The sequence below is a fragment of the Leishmania martiniquensis genome, chromosome 36 (assembly GCF_017916325.1).
Source record: "Leishmania martiniquensis isolate LSCM1 chromosome 36, whole genome shotgun sequence".
NCBI classification, from domain to species: Eukaryota; Euglenozoa; class Kinetoplastea; order Trypanosomatida; family Trypanosomatidae; genus Leishmania; species Leishmania martiniquensis.
The window spans coordinates 604,958-619,889 of record NC_090171.1 but is presented as its reverse complement, the minus strand read 5'-3'; the positions used below and the strand labels follow the sequence as shown (position 1 = coordinate 619,889).

General features: G+C 59.4%; 2 protein-coding genes across 2 annotated transcripts; both read left to right on the top strand.

Moving 5' to 3' along the window:
* Positions 1-596: 596 nt before the first annotated feature.
* LSCM1_00157 (uncharacterized protein) lies at positions 597-3,149 on the top strand (the record flags this gene model as incomplete). The annotated part of the gene is made up of 1 exon (XM_067317813.1): positions 597-3,149. One exon carries the CDS (start codon positions 597-599, stop codon positions 3,147-3,149), a length of 2,553 nt encoding a protein of 850 aa, XP_067173918.1.
* Positions 3,150-8,595: 5,446 nt separating this feature from the next.
* Positions 8,596-11,346, top strand: LSCM1_00156 (uncharacterized protein; the record flags this gene model as incomplete). Its single annotated transcript, XM_067317812.1, has 1 exon — positions 8,596-11,346. One exon carries the CDS (start codon positions 8,596-8,598, stop codon positions 11,344-11,346), a length of 2,751 nt encoding a protein of 916 aa, XP_067173917.1.
* Positions 11,347-14,932: the final 3,586 nt, after the last annotated feature.

Below are 14,932 nucleotides of genomic sequence, written 5' to 3'. Positions count from 1 at the left end.
TGCAGAGGCGAGGCAGGTGAGCTGTGGACGTGTGCGTGTGTGTGGTGGCCAGACCTGCTGGTGCTGGGGTGGAGTTTTTTGTGTGGGAGGAGCAAATGGTTTTGGTGCCGGCTCGAAGACACAGTGAACTTGAAGGCATGACGTACGCAGCGCAACCTTCCCATTGTCCCCTCATTCACCCTCCCGGAGATGTGTCGGAGTGCTGGTCCGACCAGCGGACATATAGACACTCGGAATAAGATGGGCTTCAAAGACTGAGAGGCTCCTGCCACCATGGTAATGTATGCCGTGCCGTGGGAACGCTCACCAGCGCGCTGTAGCGCCCGCATGCCTGGCAACCATGGGTATGGACATGCACCCGAAACCTCTCTCGTTACCCTGCATTCCTCCGATTTCTCTTCCTACAGACGTAAGACGCGGCTATCGCTGGATCGAGTACGCACGAGAGCTGATCGCTCCGGGTAAGTCATCTTCCGGACCGGGGCCAATATCGGCTACGAGGCAGCCTTGAAGATCCCCCACGTGTCGCTTAAACGGCGTTGTGCGCATTGACGTGAAGAGGGTGACTGTCCTTTGCATGAGGCATTGCTTGCAGAATGGCAAAGCACACCGTGGAGAAGCCGACTGTGAAGGGAGTCCGAGGCAGCGAGACCGGCGCCACCAATGCGCCGATTAGCCGTTCCGCGGTTGAGGAGATAGAGGCCCTCCACCTGAGCCGCGCTGTTGCGCTGCCTTTTGGCGAGGAGGCGAACCCGACGAAGGTGTCGCCAGAGGAGACGACAGGGACACCTCTGTCGTGGCCTTATCTGTGCCCGCTCTGCAGCGCGGTAGAGCTTGTTGATCCTGTAGAGCTGCATGCGCCCGTGAGGGACACTCTATCGCCTTCCGCGCCCCACTCCGAACCCGTAGATGAGTCGTTTCACTGTCTGGCGTGCCGAGTGTGTGCCGAGCACTGGCTGTCGGCAGTCCACGCATTCAACGAGAACAGGACCGCGACAGCAGAGCGCACCAGTGACACGGGCGACTCCGCCGCCGCGGCCACCTGCTCACCACTATCACTCGCTGCTCCTGACTGCGTCTCTCTCGTGGCGTGTCCCTTATGCAAGGTGGTGTGTGACGCAGGAACTTTATCGTCTCTGGATTCGGTCGACGCTGTTGCCAGGATCCTGGATGCGCATGTGGTGCGCAACGTCTACACGGGCTCTCAGATACCTCTTCCGACCATGAAAGTAAGATCGACTGTTGATCCGGCAAGCGCGCCCACCGCGTCCGCGTCGCCCCTATGCTCTGTCTGTGAGGAGGTAAGAACGACGTGTGTCTGCGTGCAGTGCGACTTCGGCATGTGCGACGCTTGCCACAAGGCCACACACACCAAAGGTGGGTTTAAGCAGCACGAGGTGATGGACCTTGAGCAGGCGCGCCGGCGCGGTCACCTCAGGTGCACGCAGCACGCCGGCATGGCACTCGACCTTTTCTGTGACACGTGCTCCACTTGTGTTTGCGTGACGTGCTGCTTCGGTGGGGCACATCGCGGACACGACGTGTCTCCGCTGGCTGACGTCGTCGCCCGCACCGCCGCTGCATTGACTCAGCGCTCCGCGGAGCTGGCCGCATTGCAACGGGACGCGGAGACGACGCACATGCGATTTACCTCTCTGTGGCCTGCGTACCAGACCAAAATCGACGGTGTCCGGGCAGAAATACAGCAGTGCTTCGCCAGCCTCCGGCAAGTTTTGCAGGACCGTGAGGACACCTTATTGGCTCGACTAGACGAGGTGTCGGCGGAGGTTGGTCGTCGCTCCTCTGAGCTCAAGAGGGCCACGCGCGCTGTCAGCAGCCTCCTCAGAGGCGCTGGTGAGTCTATGCGGCGCCTGCCGGCGTTGGTGAGCCCCGCCATGCTGATGCGCCTTATCGACACGGCGCAGCAGCAGCAAGAGTGGGTATCTCGTGTCTCTACACGAGTACTGGAGGAGGCCGCCGCGTTTGCCGACGGCTGGAGTTATCACTTGTGCACGGCAGGCGCGAATGGGTGTCGTATGGCATCCTTTGTGCTGCTTAACGCAGCCACCCCCAATGACGATGGTGTCAGAGAATACAAGCGCGTACTCGCCGATCTCGGCCGCCTCAATGCATCGGCTGATGTTCAGCTGCGACTAGCCGAGAAACAGGGCGCGGCCTCTCTGGAGACAGTAGAGAGGCGCGAGGAGAGGATGTCGGGAGGCGATGAGCATCCTTGCTGGGGAGGCATCGCGGTCGACTACACGGCGGCTGGCGATGACCTCAAGGACGAAGCACTCGTTGACTGCGGTAGTGGCAGCTACCCCACGTCTGACATCGCGACCCACGCCGAGGAACGCAAGGAAGAGGAGCTTGTTCGTCCATCTCACATTGCTACCGCTACCCTTTCGTTACCACTGCAAGCGGCATCTTCCACGTCGAGAAAAGCCTCGTTGGCGTGTCGCGACATGGAACTTTGTGCCGAAGGGCAGCGCAGCATGACTGCCTCGACCGTGCTGTCACAGAGCAGACCGCCGCCTCTTTCTTCGAGGAGGGCGCCCGATTCGTTGCCTCCCGCACCGCTACGGGCGCGCGAGCTGAATTTGCATTCTCCAATGGCGGAGACAGGTTTGGTGGCGTCCTCCGCTGCCTCTTACGCAGCCGGTGCAGCAAGCCAGCTGGGCATCACTTCGAGATGGAGTGATGCGAGGCAGGAAGAGCAGGTGGTAAGCGACCGCGGTAGCTTTACGACGAATCTCGGCCCGCTCGGGTGCCGCGCGCCAGAGGACGCAGCAGCAGCAGCTCAAGGCATGCGAGAAACGATGCCGTATCGCGTCTCGCTTCCGCCGCGGCGCGTGGGAAGCCACAGTCGCGCAGATGAGAGTGGTCGCACTGCTAGAGAGGATGACGACCCGCTGCCGTGGCGCGCTTTCAAACTGCACCGCAACAGCAGTGCCAGGGATGACTTCAGGTCTTCTGCGACGCCCCCGGCTCGACATGGCTCCACGACTCGGCTCCACTATCTCACGGAGTGGGACCTGCAAAAGCCAGGTGAGATGGTACTCGCAGCGTATGACACGAGCTTCTCTGCTTTGAGGCAGGATCGTGCCGAGTCGCAGCGACGGGCAACTGGGCTGCAGCTCGAGCTGTAGATGAATGCGAGTTCTATGGGCAGTTCGAGGCGTGTGCCAACATTGAGGCGGATACGTTAAGGCCCCTGTACAGATATATATTTATATATATGCCGCTTAGATGAGTGAATGGTTAGAGGTGCTTCCCCCAACCCTCCCCTCCTCCCTTTTTCTCTACCGCCTCCACCTCATTCAAAGAGCTACGTGGCTCGCGTCCTCAGGCTGCTCCCTTCTTTTTCTTCCGCGTTGCCTGAGAACCAAAGGGGCTCTTAATCGATACCTGTTTCCGCGCCAGTCTTCTCTCCCCCTTCGCTTCTGGCCTCCATCACTGGCCGCTTATGCAGAGATAAAGGGCACGCCTACATCCTCTATTTTTACCGTCTTTTTGCCGTGAGCTCCCCTTCCCCCCTCCCCGATGGTCTCTGTGGTGCGTCACCCCGGTGCGCGCGCTGCTGTCGCGGGCGATTTACACGGATCACCTCTGGCGCTTGTTTTTCCCTGTTCCATTTTAGATCTCTCTACTCCCACCACTCCTCCTCTTCCCTGCTCCTCCGGTGCGGGGAGCGCAGGGCGCTCTGTTGTGGTGTCCTCCACCTGGTGAGTGGCTCGTAGGAGGGGCGGCCACGAGGAAGGCGAGAGGAGAGCAGAGGAGGGGCTTTTCTTGCTTGGCCGCGCGTAACGCAGACACACACACACACAATTATAGACACGCGCTCCACATCGCTGACTCTTCTCCTATTCCATTGTGAAGGGGGCGAGCCAGTCTGCGCAAGCAGCCACTAGCAAGAAAAATAGATGGACATTCTTGGCAAAGGTAGAGGAGTGGTGCTCTCACATGTTTCCCTATACTGAACTGACTCGAGCGCTTCGTCAGAGTACGCGAGTCTAGCCCCACTACTCTCTTCTCGACCACTCAGTTGCGGAACTGGTTGCGTGCCAGCTTTGTCTGCTGTGGCTCTCACCCCCAGCTTGGATGCCTCGTGGCGTTCGCCTCCGCTTTCGTCGGTACCCGCCGCTTGCCCTCTCGTCTTTCGTTCCTTGCCCATTGCTCTCTCCCCACGCTGCTCCTGCTGCTGGCATCCACACAAGAGACGGCCTCACCAGCGTTTATACCGCGCGCGGGGGTCCAAACGCAATGCGGTCACCCGCCCGCATGCTCACTACTGCCATCACCGCGAGGCCGTTCTCCCCATGATTCCCTCCCCCTCTTCCCCTCCACGCCTTACCCTCTCCCCTACACAAAGGCACGCAAGCTTCGCGTCAATCGCCCCTCCGTACCTTCCGCAGGGGCACACTCGCACAAGCGCGTGCCTTTCCCAGCCGCGGAGTCGAAGTCACCGGTGAGAGATGAGAGGACGAGATGGGTGAAGGAGGATGCGCGCGGGGGCGCCGAAGAAGAACGCTCTCAGCAACGCCGCTGACGCCCAGTTGCTGAGGCAGTGAGCAACTAAGTCGCCAGCGAAATCCCGTAAAGGGCTTTGCTGCGGATGTGCGGTCGCTCAAGCGTTCGCCGTTGTACTTGTCGCATGCAGACGAGCCGCGGAGGACGGCACGTAGTCGAAGAATCTCTTCACATGGCCACGACCCCTATCGACGCCAAAACGAGGTGACGAGGAGGAATGAATGTAGAAGCTCTGGCCCATGACGCGCGGGTGTGCGGCGCCGAGGAGCGTGTGCACCAGGTATTCACCAGCTCGCTTCATTCACGGGAAGGCGTGCCAACCACGACCGCGCCGTCAGTGCCTTCTGCACCCGGCAGCGTGCACTCATTGCTAGAAAAAACAGCTTCATAAGGCGCCGAACTGAGCCTAGAAAAGAGGAGGAACGCATACGCCATCGGCAGTATTCCGCCTTCTGGGTAGCCCGCTGCGTCCGCGAACTACGCGGACTCTTCTGCTTTGGAAGGGTGCCGCGACACCGATCCTTCGTGCATCGCCCTCTTCGTCTTCCTGCGCGACGTCTGCTACGAGAAACAGCGCGCGGGGCGGCTTCGCGAATCACAGGTATCTGGACACCTCTGGAGCACACGCAATCGGCGGGGCGAACGGGTCAAAGCGTGCGACCCGTGCGCAAGCGCGCTCGAAGGTCAGGGCGCAACGGAGTCGGACAAGGAGACTGCCACCACGGACGGCGAGCGCGAGTGCGGAGCGCACACGCTTGTCGGTATGCGCCGTGGTGTGGCGGTGGGCTTGACGAACGAGAGGGCCTTGTCCAAGGACGAGGTAACTGGTCGCACGCCGGTTTTGTCCTGCCGTGTAGCTCACGTGACAAGTGAAAGGGCAGACCCTATGGAGAGCGCGTTGGAAAGAGGGCATGTCTCCGCGGCAGATGAACAGGCTGCAGCTGGAGAAGCAGAGGTCGATGCTGGATGGCGGAATGCCATGAATTGCCTACAGAGACTGCCGAGCAGTCCTGGTGTGTGCTATGACTATACCAGAAGCAGCTGGGAAGCCCATGACCACCCTCAGAGCGGTGCATAAGGCGAGGGGAGTTAAAGCCCCGGAGACGGCGGTGCTGCTGAGGAGGACATGAGAGCAGGCGTTGCAGGAGCCAGCGCTGCGTCGCGGCACGTGGAGAAGTTGCCCGTGACGACCGGCGCAGTGTTTGCTACTTCGCGGACTGTGCGAAAAGCAGGCAGCAAGGCGCCCTGAGGTATGAATGGGCCACTGTCTCATTTGTTCTACCGCGCGACCTTGAGAGGCAACGTGTGATGTCGGAAGGCCCCACGCGGCTGGCGATGCGGGCGCTGGAGCACGCGCTTCTTTAGCGGGGTGGCGCTCCGTTATTTCCACTGCGAAAGCCTGGGGCGGGACGCAGCGGTGGTGTGTCCCAGCCTTCTGCGCACACAGGAATTTACGACATGGGCATTGCCGTGCGCCGGCAGAGGCATATCAGGGCGCAACACAGCTGATGCTGCAGGCGACGCTGGTGTGTGTGTGTGTGGGGGGGCCTTCTGGCCCATTAGTGGTCTCTCTCGCTGGCGGCGAAAGGGAAGCTTAATGGAGAGAGGTGTATGGGCCTCGCCCTGCCGCGATCGCGTGAAAGCTATCAGCGGTGCTCGCGTAACTGCGGTCCTCTCTTCCGTACCTACTCGCGTACTTGCTTGCCCTACACGTCTTTTCGATGTGGCTCTCTTCACCCTGCGCCAGCGTCGCGACGACAGCCTTGGGTGATGCCTGGGAGGGGGGAAGGCACCGAGGCCCTTCGCTTTTTTGTTGCTGTGAGCGGATGTGCAAGAGGAGAGGAAGGATGCAACGCGTGCGAGGGTCTTCCCTGCGCCAACAAGCTTTTTTCCCCCACCCTTCGACTTCATTTCTGCCGAGATCGACTCTCTTTTTTGCCGCCTCCTCTCCCCCCTGAAATATCCTCACATATGTGCTCCCGTTGCATCTTCTACCTCTGTAGTGGTACCGAGACGGCTGCACCGCTGTTTAGAGGCGAGCAGGAAAAGGGGCGGGGCCTCTCACTGAGGTGCGGCCGCGCCTTGACCACGAGTAACGGCAAGGAAGACCGGTACCATCGCGGAAGAGTCTCCTCGGGGGAATGCTTGCGGCAATGGCAATCGGCAGGCGGGAGCGCCGATCCGCCTTCCATTTTCGCTTGTGTGTCGTTGGTATGTGCCCAGCCTCAGAGGACGAAGGTTATGTGCCCCCCCTCCCCCTCCCCCAGCCCGCCTTGTTCTCTTGCATCGATCTGCCTCGTTTCCGCACGGGCTCAGGTGACATCCGCAACTTGCTCTTCACGTCACGTGTTGGCCACTCGCTTCTTTGTTGTTGTACACCATTCCTCTCTGCATTATCCTACCATGGTGACGCGAAGAGACCAGTTCCGTCATCGTTTTTGCTTCTTTGGTATCTTGCCCACATGCCGTCCCGATAAGACCTTCGCCGACTCGCTCTTCGTAGCTCCCCCCTCACACGTCGCGTCCAAGCCGCTTGCCTATGATAGAGGTCACCACTTGCCAGAGCCCTCGGGCTGGCTCGGCCACCCATACACCAGAAGGCTGTCTGCGGGCCAGGTAGGGTGCCGCTCGAGTCCCGCGGACACGCTGCCGACCATGCCGGTGGCACAGGCGGGCTCTCTGCTGCGGGTCGCTCAGCCAACACGCCGTCCACAGCCTAGCCGCCCACGTCAGCAGCGCGATACATCGCTCTGGCCACCCCACTCTCCTGCCCCTCCCCTCTTCCGATAGAGAGTGTGGAGGCACGGAGCACCTCGAGACACCACGCACAGCGGTGACGCTCCTGTATTTGAGACGAGGTGTGGGCTCAGGAGAATGAAAACGGAGGCAGCGGGGATCAGGAGGTCTCGTCGAGTACCTGTCCAGCAGGGGCAAAGGTCACGTCTGCCTCGATGGAGAACGATCAGGAATGCATGTTGGGCGATGAATTTTGAACTGCTCATAAAAAAAAGGGTCTCGGCCTAACCAAAGATAAGTCAAGTGCGCGCCAAGCGAGTGCTCGGAGGTCATAGGGCTGTTTCATGGTCTTCCTCTGAAAGAAGCGGGTAGGCGTGCGGGCTGACATCTACGAAGAGACGCGTACCGGACAGAATAACACGCGTCGAAGGGAGATTGCTCGCGCGACGCGTCTTAGTGGCTTGGCGCGCAACTTTGTGTAATGCATTTTTTTTCGGGTGCTGCCAGAGAAGTTAGGCGACTCGCGTCTCCTTCGCACCCTCGTCCATTGTCCACGCTCTCCTCTCCTGTCGCTCCTCCGAGGCATTTCTTCTCTGCGATTCCTCCTGTGCACGCCTTGTGGGACGAATCCTGTTTGTTGCTGGCGTGTGCACCCTAGTTCATGGCAGCTTCACAGAGCTTTCACGCCCTGCACCATTCTGAGCGCTCCTAGCACAGAACAGCCACCACCTGTGTGTTTGTGTGCCTGTGAGGCAGTGAGAACGCCTTTAGGCATTTTTTTGCTCCTTCTACTGTTGCAGAGCGACGTGTATTGGTCTCCGTCCACTATCTGCGCCGAGTTAGCCGTTCGTGCGGGAAATGTCCAGCTCTGTGCTGTCTGCAAGCCTGAATCCTCTTCACGTTCGCCTCGCTGCGACAAAAACGGTCGCTCACCTGCTCGTCTGCCGCCCGGCGCTGGCTGAAGATCAGCCGTTTTGAGTCAAGAGGGTGGGCATAAGCCCAGAGGGGCATAGCCACGCACTTCAACGGCGACCACTCGACTTGCACCTTTGCAGGTCTCACTGTGGAGCTAGTTGCGCCTTCCGCTGAGTCCTCTTCGATATTCTCGTCCAAGTGGCGGTTGCCTTTTTTTTTCGTCTGGCTCCATAGGAAGTTTTCTATTCCCTCTCCGTCGCTCCACTCCACCGCTTCAGAGGTCGAGGCTTGCTTGCTTTTTGCTTCTGCGCAGCAGCACAGCAGCGACGCTGGCAGTTTCTGGTTGCGGCCGCGGCTGATGTGTTAGTCTTCGTGTGGGCTTTGCTTCACTGTCACTATTCTGTCGGAGAGGCGATGTCGCTCTTGCGCAAGAATGCCGTTCTAAAAAACTACCGGCTTCGTAACCGCGAGCAAGATGCCACGCAGTTGGGAGCCAAGGCGGAGGGACAGCCAGAGGAAAGCGATGATGTGGGCACTGCTGCTTTTTTGGACGTCAACGCCGTCCCTCCTGTTGGTTCCACTGCCGGAGGGGTGTCAGCGTCGTCGTGGTCGCCATCAGTCATCATGCTCAACGAACAAAGCACGGACATAGCAACGACGGGGTCGCGGAGCGTAAACGACTTGACCGCCGGTGTGTCTTCTGGCTTTGAAGTCACCACCGCTTCCCGTGAACATCTGCACGACACCAGCGCAGCGATAGCGACTGAGGCCCCATCGGCAAGTTTCACTGTTCAGACTGCATCCCGCCTTGAGACTATCGGTGAAAGGAATCACACTGCAGTGGGCAAGTCCTCGTACTCACGCAGTCGCATGCCCCGCGCAGAAAATGATGAGGACAAGTTTCCTGACATGAATTGCTTAACGGGACCCCGTGGTCGCTCTCCATCGCAGCCAGGCAGGCGAGGCGCTGACAACACGGGATTCTTTTGTTGCCCTAGTAGGAGCGACTTGTCTGGGGAGGAGGATCGCGCTATTGCCGGCACCCATTCTCAGTCCCCACCGACTGAGCCGTCGGTTTCGCCGACCACAGTGACGGTCGGCGGCGAGGCATTGGTGAGCGTTGCGGAAGTGCCCGAGGCAGCTCACGCTAAAACTACTGCATGCAAAACTAATGCGAGTACGGCTGCAGCGGGTGCGGTCTTTGGACCAGCGAGCGGTGCCGGTGGCCCATCATCGTTGGTATCAGCGGCAGAACTGCCGAAGGCGCTGACAGGAAGCAACGTCGTTACCAGCGGATTACCGCAAGAATCAGCGATGGTACGCCCACCGCGTGGGGTGCTCACCGAAGCTCTGAGAGACCCTTTGGGGGAAGAGGTCAGCCCGCCGTCCTCGTCCACTTCTTCCTTAGCCCCTGCAGCAGAGCGAAAACACGATTTCAGCGACGCCGCTGACAGGGCTTCGGTGCTTTGTGAAGAAAATGTCAGACAGCTCGATCTCGCGCATGGGGGCTTGACAGCAGAGTCACCTCTCTTTGGTGTAGGCAGGCGGAGCGGCGCAGGCTCGGGGATGCGATTCGAGATGTCCGACACGCTGCTGCAGCCGCCGACGAGCATCCTGTCGGAGCCGTCGACAGTGACACTTTATACAAAAGAGAAGTCTTTCATGTCCTTCGGTAGTATTGGGCGCCCCGCTGCAAACGGGCCCTTGGAGAGCCGCCGCGTCGCCTCCGCTGCCGACGGCGACGCAACCGACGAAGCCGTCTATTCACCAGTCAGCGGGATCGACGAGAACGAGCGGAGATCCTACGCTGGTGCGCTTTGCGACAGAAACGCATCTCTTGTGGATTCGCGAGCTCTTCTGCCGATGCCGCAACTACTCTCCTTATCCGAGACCGCTCCCTCTTTGACGAGAATATGGGACGACGAGGACGTTGATGTTGATCCAGCGACATGCTTGACGGACTCGGCGCGGCACCCTCCGCGCGCGGTGGCACCTATCACCTTCTACGAAGCGTTTGTGGACCTGACGAGGGAACTGCAACTAGAAGAGACGAACGCGCTGTGCGCATCCGCGGCGAAGCAGACGAGAAGAGCTGATTCTTCGACGAGATCGCTGCAGGCGTCGCCGCCGCCGGCCCTAAAAGGGCGGAGTCTGATGAAAGAGTGCTTCGCCTTCATCCTCGGGTGTTGCGGTGGCACAGCTTGCAATGCTCTCAGAGGGTCAAAGCAATCGCCATCAAGCATGAAGGCTGGTGCTAGGTCGAACGGTGAGGAGCGTATCAGTGCCACAGCGGCGGAAGCTTCCGTCGTCACTTCACTCGGACCTGAAGAACACCTCCGTGTTGTACGCGCTCTGAAGTCTACATCGCTGTCGCTGCAGTCACCAACCCACCGTCGCATGCTCCTGACAGTCTTTAACACGCTCACCGGAAAAATCCCGTGGCCGCATGCGAACGTACGCCCGCCCCCATCCGCCTCGCGCGCCACCTCGTCGCCTTCTTCGGCTATGGCAGTAAAGTGGGAGTCCATCGGATTTCAGGGAGCCAACCCTGCGACCGATGTTCGCGCAACGGGTATCCTTGGCGTCCTGCACCTATTATACCTCATTGACTACTATCCCACGTTTGCGCAGCGACTGTGGCAACTGTGCTGCGACCCTGCCAGCGAAGGGGACGCTGCCGCTCATCGTTGCGCCGGGGCAGCGACGGGGGCCGAGAAGAGACGAATTTCGAACGAGCTGCCGTTTGTTTTGGTTTGCTTCAGCTTCACGGGGTTGGTGCTGGATGCGGTCGGGCAGCACATTCTTGACGACGAGATCGAAAGGGCGGCGAACGCGAAGCGTCCCGTTTTCTCCTCACAAAGCGCCTCTACGCAATCAGTACGACCTGCGATCGCTCCCTCTTCGTATCCTGGCATGTATGTCTGCTGCGAGTCCTTCGTCGGAGCGTTAGCGCTGTTCGTCGAAGCGTGGAAAACACGGCCACAAAGTGGAGCCGCAGGCAAAGGTAGTGGGGTAATGCCGACGGTGCCCGCCAACCGCCCCAGCATTGCCGATTTTGGCGACATCAGAGTGCAGCTGCGGGGACTCATCTTGAGGAAGGGCGCTGGGAAGATAATGCTAAATGCAGCGCGCCACCTTAGTGGGCCCGGTGAGAGGTACGAGTAGTGGTAAAACGGAGGACTGCTTCGTGTGAACACACTCGCGCAGAGGCCAGGAGGACGGGTCGCCAACACACCTTTGCCGTTCTTTCTACCCGCCCTTTGCTGTCCACTCGGCCTGTCATTTACACCTCCCGTTGCGCAATTTGAAATGGCACTCACGCGTCGATCGCTGCAGCCCTCTGCGGCACAAGACGGCGTACCTCTCTGGTCGCCGCTTCCTTCCTCGTTTTCGCTTCTCCGCTATGGTTCGGATCCTGAACTGCCCTGCGCTACGCGACACCACATTGCGCGGTGTCTCGAGGTGCTCCGTGCCTCCACACTCTCTATCGGAAGAGGGGAGGGGCAGGAGAGTGGGGTAGCCAGAGCGATGTATCGCGCTGCTGACGTGGGCGGCTAGGCTGTGGACGGCGTGTTGGCTGAGCGATCCGCAGCAGAGAGCCCGCCTGTGCCACCGGCATGGTCGGCAGCGTGTCCGCGGGACTCGAGCGGCACCCTACCTGGCCCGCAGACAGCCTTCTGGTGTATGGGTGGCCGAGCCAGCCCGAGGGCTCTGGCAAGTGTGTGGGCGCCGGGGCCGTGCGCCGGTGGCGGAAGGTGGCGCATGGCTGTTGCGCGCGTCTCGACCGCTGCGACGCGGCCTGGCGAGACGGCGCCTGTGGCTGGCCGGGTGATGGGAGCGGAGTTCGGGGGGTGCACTGCAGGGCAGCGAGTGCACGGGCGCCTGAAAAAAATATTCGAGTGTCTCCTCGAGTGAAGAATTGAAGAAGGGGCGAGTGTCTTCATATTAACGGTCTTGCGTTTCGCAGAGACCCTCTCTCTCTCGCTGCCTTTTTTCAGAGTGTGTGATTGTGCTGCCCTCTGCTCTTCCTCCTCTCTGAGAACCCCGTGCGTGCCGAGCGGCTGATAAGCGCGCTTTTCACGCTTTGCTACGTTGCTTTGCGTCCGTACCCCTTCTCGATAGGGGAAAAGCAGCGCCCCGCGCTGAGCCTCAATTTTTTTCTCATCTTTTCCTGCTTATCTCTCTCTCTCTCACTGATCGGTGGGAACACATGAATGTTGCGGTGCAGCCTGAAGGAGTGGCGGAGGAGATGGAAAGGTCTCAGTGAGCGTCTGCTGTCGTGTTCGTTACCGCCATCACTGCTTTGACTCGCCTTGCGAGAATGTTTGAACACATTGTTTGCGCCGTGACAGCTTCTGCATCAGTCGCTCACTCGGCGCTGAAGAAGAGACGAAACAGAAAGGAATTGCTAAGCTGCCCAGCGGGAGTGGCTTGCGGAAGAACAAGAAAAAGACGCGCGTACTCGCTCGAAGGTGAACGCTGGCAGCCGTGTGCGAGTGAGTGTGCTTGTATGAGTGCCTGTGATAGGGAGGCGGTGTGCGCTCCCCCTTTAACTATCCCTTTCCTCTACCCTCTTGCTTGTCGCTGAAGGTTCGCCACCCCCGCCATCATCGCATTAAAGGTGTCATACGACCCTTCGCTCACCTCATTGGCAGATGTCTTGCCTTCCCTAAGGCTGAAGCGGTGCCCTCTCCCCTCCCACTCCAAGAGGTCAGATGCATCATTCTTTGACACACAGTGGAGGAGGCGGTGGCACGACACCTTCGCCGCGGTGCTGATCTAAGTTAAAGAAAAGGTGCAGGCCCGCTAGCAGATTCGGGTGTCTTGCGGCGGCAGAGAATCCTCCGATATCGGCGAGCAGCACGCACTGCCGAGAGAAGGGCGCGCGGCACCGCGTATGATGTTGCGTCGCGCTTTTTTCTTCCGCCCACGCAAGCGGCACAGGCAGACGTTAAAGGCTTAGAGCCTCTCCTCACAGCGGTAGCCGGGGTAGGGCGTTGGCCACGTGCAGAGTAGGCGGGAGCTGCCTTCCCCCTCCCCCCATAAAAATACACTTACCCATATGCGCGACGAGGGGACTCGCCCTCTTTCCCTATCCTGCACTCGCACGAACGGCTGCCTCTCGTGACCTCTTCTCGATACGTACCAACGATGGGCTTACTAAGTGGGTGCCATCGCCCTGCTTTTCGGTTGCTTTTGGTGAACCGCCCCCGCCAGCATCGTGCGCACTACCGCTGCGGAGGAATGCTTGGAGCGGTGCCCTGGCGATCCGTCGGCTATCGGGCCTAGCGCTGGGAGGGACTGGTTGATCCAGGTTTATCTGCGCTATCCACGGAGCCGTTTCCGCTTTATTCCTGAGAACTTCGGAGGAAGGAATGCGAAGGAAAGCGCTACAGCAGCAAGCCAAAGGTGGCCGTTGGAAACACTGCATCGACTTCAACCCGCGCATAAGGGCCTACATGCCAGAGCGCATCAGGCTGCAACATGAAAAGTACTCTCGACTCCTGCGATTCCTGTCGCCCATGGCGGATATCCGAGTGCCCTACGGCGAGGCAGCCTTGCGACATTCTCCTCTCTCTGCTGTGCTGTACATCTCCTACAGACGGCCGAAGTGCCACCACATTGCGCGGTGTCTCGAGGTGCTCCGTGCCTCCACACTCTCTATCGGAAGAGGGGAGGGGCAGGAGAGTGGGGTAGCCAGAGCGATGTATCGCGCTGCTGACGTGGGCGGCTAGGCTGTGGACGGCGTGTTGGCTGAGCGATCCGCAGCAGAGAGCCCGCCTGTGCCACCGGCATGGTCGGCAGCGAGTGCACGGGCGCCAACTCCCCCCGCTCTTTCCCTGGGGACTCTGATAAGGTTTGGTTTTAAATCATGCTGTTTTCGCTGCAGAGCGTCGATGTCTGCGCGGATGTCTGGACGTGACCTTTTTTTTCTGGGCAGCTTTGACCATAGTGGGCGTGAGCGGGTGCACATTTGTCGTCGATGGCTTACAGGCGGGGTCTCTTTGCGCTTGGCATGAGGTGGCACCACTTCAGGTGTAATTTTTTTTATGCGTGCGTTCAACGTGGCCGTTTTTTTGTCGCTGTGATGATTGAGGGCCCTTCTGCTTATCTGAGTCTCTGCGTATAGCCGAGCCGCAATTGCTGACCTACGGCACATCTTTTTTTCTTGTTTTTACTTCATTGTTTCTCAGGTATGTCAATCCTGCCCGTTGTCTCGTTGCATCCATCGATTCGTGTATGGGTGTGTGCGTTGTGTGTGGGGGGATGCTCGCCTTTTTCTCTGGTACTCTGCTTCATCACTTGCATCGCCTTCTATCCATCTCTCACACTTGCTGCGTTCTGTGTTTGTGGATTATTTTCAAAGCTCTCTCTCTCTATATCTCACCCCTTGCGTGCGCGGGGTACATCCTTCATCTCCGGTTCCGTTGCTGTTGTCACGGTGTGATGCGCCGAAGGGGGCTTCCTTCTGTGCCGTGAGCGTGGCTCGCTACTCTTTGCAGCCGTGGGCGTCGTGCCCATTCATCGGCTGCACCTTTTTTCCCCTATTTGCGTCTCTGTGTGCTTAGTTTTGTAGATGGCGTCGCGGAGAAGGGGACTCGAAAGAGGGCGGGGGGCATTCAACAGCAACTCCGCCGTATGGTGACGGCTCTATTTTTCTGCTCTCTTTCTCTGTGGCGGCGCTATCACCGTTGTATATTCTTCTGCCTACGTCTACGTGTGTATGGAAGGATGATGGGCGAGGCACCGA